We start from the raw sequence: 4,795 nt of genomic DNA on the forward strand, positions 1-4,795 counted from the left end.
GACAAGGTACAAATCTGTCGTTCTGCCCCTGAACAGGCAGTTAACCCACTGTTATTGAAAATAAGAATTTGTTCTTAACTGACTTGCCTAGTTAAATAAAGGTAAAAAAAAAAGAGACCATTCTGAATTCTTCGAATAAGAAAGCTGTTAAAACAATCAATATGTTTGTTTCTTTTCAGGTCTTTGTATAATCTGTCATTTGTTGTACCCCCTAGCATATTTGATCATTGTCTATTTGTGTACTTATTGTATGTGTACAGACCTTTCTACATTATATATATTTTTTATACATTTAAAAAATCGAGACAGTTTTGAGGAATTTACGTCTTTGGTCCACACTCCAGTCCAGCTGGTGGCAGTAATGCAACACTAAAGTTGGTTGTCAACCGCTATTTTAAAACCACTGAAGAAGAAGAAGAACTTGGGCAATATCTTCCCCTCTTCCCAATTTGCAAAGGATGGTGGAATATTGACTGGACTAGGATTCCCTTCACAATGTTAAAATTACAACTATTTAACACGTTTCTTACCGACCGATTATCAGCGGCCGCTGTGGAAATATCTGGGGCATTTAAAAAATCGTTAGCAGAGTACCAGGAAGAACTATCCCGTTCAAAGGAGGAGATTGAACGTCTACAAAGGATGCTAGATTTGGTTTTGGAACCCGAGATAAAGTTACATGGAACAGGTTTGTAACTAGGCAGGGAACTAATTTACCTACATCTCTACCTAGCCATTTAGATTGGCTAGAATGTTTGCCCAACGCTTGTTGTAAATATGTCAGATTTAGCCAGCCAAAGCCACTGCTAAACAAACAGTTATGTTGTTAGTTGGCTGTTAATTATTAGCTGTTTTGAGGAATATAAATCTTAGCAAAGTTATCTGAACAAAAATATGATTGAATTTGAAAACACATTGAATGTTTTCTTCTATTCTTTCTACAAGAAGTGGTTTCTCCTGTGCAGAGTCAGCAAGAGGGGAGCCCCAGTTTGGGCCAAGACCCAGATCCCACACAGATTAAAAATGAACAGGACCCTGAGCCAACACAGATTAAAGAGGAAGAAGACCTCAGGACCAGTCCGAAAGATCACACACAGATTAAAGAGGGGGGGGGGAGTTCTGGGTCAGTCAGGGCGGAGACCAACTTCAAGGGCTGGAGTCTGATATAAGAGTTCATATTCAACCCTCCCTATATTAAAAGTGACTGATCAGGACCCATCTCAACCCTCACACCTTTACCAAAGTCAAAATGTAAAGAACAGACTTAGTGACTCTCTACCTACCAACACAACTGAGCAGATGGAAACAGAAGTGAATGAAGAGAACTACAGTGTCTCTCAGCCCTTCTCTGCAGTAAATTCAGAGTGCTCTGCTGATGAGACTAGAACAAGAGAAAATGCTTGGGTTGAGAAGGGAGAAACATCGTCAGGGTTAAAGTGGAGTTGTGAAGGCAAAAAATACTGTTGCCATGTCTGTGGCAAATGCTTCGCACACAATACTAATCTGAGAATCCATAAGACTGTTCACACAGGGGGGGAAAGCCATATAAGTGCAAAGACTGACAAATGCTACAGTGCAAAGGCAGACCTGGTAAGGCATATGAGGAATCGTCATTATTGGCCAGGGCATGTTCTAGGAGGACATTTTAATCAGGAAACCCATCATACTGTGACAAACAAAGATGCTTTATTAATGTGTGATGACAAGGAGTTGCTGGGAAGATACAGGCTTGATCAGGCAGGAATTACGTTTGTATTGGAGTTAGTCAGAGACTCTCTCACGTCGTCAAAACATCAATGTCAAGCCATTTCTCCTGAAGTTAAATTACTAATAACCCTGGGTTACTTGGCCACAGGCAAGATGCTACCGTGACGATTTGGGACTGTCAAGCTGTTCTATAGCTCATGTCAGAATGGTGATATCACAAACTATCAATGCCCTCTCAGATCCTCAACTAGTAGGCCAGTTCGTTGCCTTCCCGCAAGATGCCAGCCAGCTCCAACACAACCAAGCTAGGTTTAAAGCAATAGCTGGCTTCCCCAGTGTTGCTGGAGTCATTGGCACAACTTTTAGAAGCAGCTCAGTATTAAGTACAACATACAACAAGGAGTTCAATAATTTCCCTGGAGACCCAATTATTTTAATCAACACCCACGTGGTGTTCGATGCACACTGCAAGGTTCTCTATGTTGTGCCGAAGAGCGTGGATCAGGAGATACTGAGTGAGGTTGGCCTCAAACAGATTGAGGGGCTTCTTGCGCTTGCTGGATATCACTTGTTGGGGGACAGTGGATACCCCTGCAGACAATGGCTGCTCACATCTTACCTCCATCCACTGCCTGGCCCACAGTTCAACTACAAAAGGTAAGATGTTGTATTATACATGTTTAAAATCAACCTCTTCATTGAGGGTAACTTTAAATGAAGTAAGTTGGTTGTCATAGCAAATTTGTGAATAGGAATACTTAGGACATAACCACCCAAGGAGAAATAAAACAGTGCGATTTTCCAATTGTCAGTATCCCCTTCTCTGTCTTGTATCTATGATCAATTTGGCCTATCTTAGTGATACAGATGTTGTGGTGGTTATTTTCAGGGCACTTAAGAAAACGAGATGTAATGAGGGCCATCAGCCAAATGAAGAGGAGATTTCCCATCCTGCAAGCATGATGGCTGAAGAGAATGGGCCAGTAGAGAGCCTGCCCCCAAGTGATCTTCACTACAGACTCTACTTTACTGATCTACATTTCAAGTATGCTGTAGAACAGACCCTGAATGTGTGGCTATCACAAGTACTGTACATGAGTTAGCTACAAACGATATGGAAATATGTGTTTATCGATCAGTTACAGTTCAACTGTCACAAGGGTGAGTTATTGTTGATTTTAAGAATAAATCATTAACCCTGTTACAGGCACTTTTAGTCACTTTTGTAATAATTTTTCTTAATTTAACAGCTTGAGATGGGGAAAACATGTTTGTTACGAAGTTGAACATGTGCTCTTTATGGCAATGCTACAATTAGCTGAAGTGTATAGTTTTTTAAATATATTTTTTTACAAAATTACACTAACCAGAAGGCACGCCATTTGTGGAATGGCTCACATTTTTTGTTTGGGACAACAACACCACTCTGGGCTCCCGAGTGGCGCAGCGGTCTAAGGCACTGCATTTCGGTGCTTGAGGTGTCACTACAAACCCTGGTTCAATCCCGGGCTGTATCACAACTGGCCGTGATCGGGAGTCCCATAGGGCGGCGCAAAATTTGGGTTTGGCCGGGGTAAGCTGTCATTGTAAATAAGAATTTGTTCTTAACTAACTTGTCTAGTTAAATAAAGGTTATATGAATGGGTGTCATTTTCCCTGACACCAATTTTTAAACTCAAATGCTATTTGGAGAACAGCAAAAATTACCTCAGCCGTTATCACATTGGTTGCTGTAGTTTCATTCACCACAGTCGATCTACAAACACATTTTGTCTTGTAATTTCACACTGGGATGGTGCGTTGACACAATTAGCTAGCATAATTATATAATTTCTTGCATAGCCGCCTAGCTAGCTGGCAAACTTGAATGATGCTCAGAAATTAGCTACTCTCGAGGGATCACTATGGTAGCTAGCTATGGTTAGCGACAACATGATAATGATGGCAGTGTCATCATATGTCCATGCCACTATAGTGTAACTTTGACGAAACTGTTGTTAGCCTCTATCACGACTTTCGGGCACCTCTCCTTGCCCATCGACTCCCAGTTGGACTAGGAACTAGGAACCGGAAGGTTGCAAGTTCAAACCCCCGAGCTGGCAAGGTACTAATCTGTCGTTCTGCCTCTGAACAGGCAGTTAACCCACTGTTCCTAGGCCGTCATTGAAAATAAGAATTTGTTCTTAACTGACTTGCCTGGTTAAATAAAGGTAAAATTAAATTTAAAAAATTAAAATTAAATTTCTGGGTGTCAAGGTTAATCGACTCTTAAGATTCATTATTTTTCCAACGGAAGAAACTATTTGCTATAGTCTACTTCAAGAGCGAGCTAGCGAGGAAGAGAGAACGATGGGAGGGGGGCACAGCCAGGCATAGGTGTGTCGGCCACCAGGTAGAAAGTCACAATCGTGCATCGCTAATCAAAAGATGTAGGCTATCCCAATGCAGTATTAAGCAGGGGACGGGACCTGGGATAAAAATAAATAAAATACAATATAAATATAGGACAAAACAACAAGAGAGACAACACTACATAAAGAGAGATGCAACACATGACAACATGGTAACAACATGGTAGCAGCACAAAACATGGTACAAACATGATTGGGCACAGTCAACAGCACAAAGGTCAAGAAGGTAAAGATAACAATACACCACACAAAGCAGCTAAAAATGTCTGTAAGAGTGTCCATGATTGAGTCTTTGAATGAAGAGATTGAGCTAAAACTGTCCAGTTTGAGTGTTTGTTGCAGCTCGTTCCAGTTGCTAGCTGTAGCGTACTGAAAAGGGGAGCGAACCAGGGATGTGTGCGTTGGCAGAATGGGTGTTGTATGCAGTGTCTCGCGCAAGTTCACTAAAGTAGAGGTTTTTGATGACTAGGCTGAGCTATTCTTCATGCAACAGACCTTAGACCAAACACACACTAGGGTTTTTACATTTTTAATAGCTAAGATAGAGGATCGGGGCAGACAGACAGAACCGTGCGCATAGGCTTTATAATGGTGTATCTAGCAATGTCTTGTTTAGCAAAGCCTCATAAGTTAGTATGGCTACTCTATTCTTCATAGTGCCAGTAAATTTAAGTTTA

At 41.3% G+C, this 4,795-nt stretch overlaps 1 protein-coding gene across 1 annotated transcript; it reads left to right on the top strand.

Moving 5' to 3' along the window:
* The first annotated feature begins 1,151 nt into the window (after positions 1-1,151).
* On the top strand, positions 1,152-2,917 carry LOC110494971 (uncharacterized). The gene is made up of 3 exons (XM_090205302.1): positions 1,152-1,595; positions 2,203-2,364; positions 2,597-2,917. The coding sequence occupies exons 1-3, from the start codon at positions 1,300-1,302 to the stop codon at positions 2,808-2,810; spliced, it is 672 nt and encodes a 223-aa protein (XP_090061428.1). The 5' UTR covers positions 1,152-1,299; the 3' UTR covers positions 2,811-2,917.
* Positions 2,918-4,795: the final 1,878 nt, after the last annotated feature.

Source organism: Oncorhynchus mykiss, chromosome 17 (assembly GCF_057628025.1).
Source record: "Oncorhynchus mykiss isolate SJ-2025 chromosome 17, ASM5762802v1, whole genome shotgun sequence".
NCBI classification, from domain to species: Eukaryota; Metazoa; Chordata; class Actinopteri; order Salmoniformes; family Salmonidae; genus Oncorhynchus; species Oncorhynchus mykiss.

Bases quoted from the DNA above. Each gene is read 5' to 3' on its own strand.
- LOC110494971 (XM_090205302.1), top strand. From the start codon at position 1,300: ATGGAAACAGAAGTGAATGAAGAGAACTACAGTGTCTCTCAGCCCTTC. The intron at 1,596-2,202 runs GCATATGAGGAA...TGTGCCGAAGAG, and splicing joins GCAAAGGCAGACCTGGTAAG to CGTGGATCAGGAGATACTGA. The intron at 2,365-2,596 runs GTAAGATGTTGT...GGTTATTTTCAG, and splicing joins CCACAGTTCAACTACAAAAG to GGCACTTAAGAAAACGAGAT.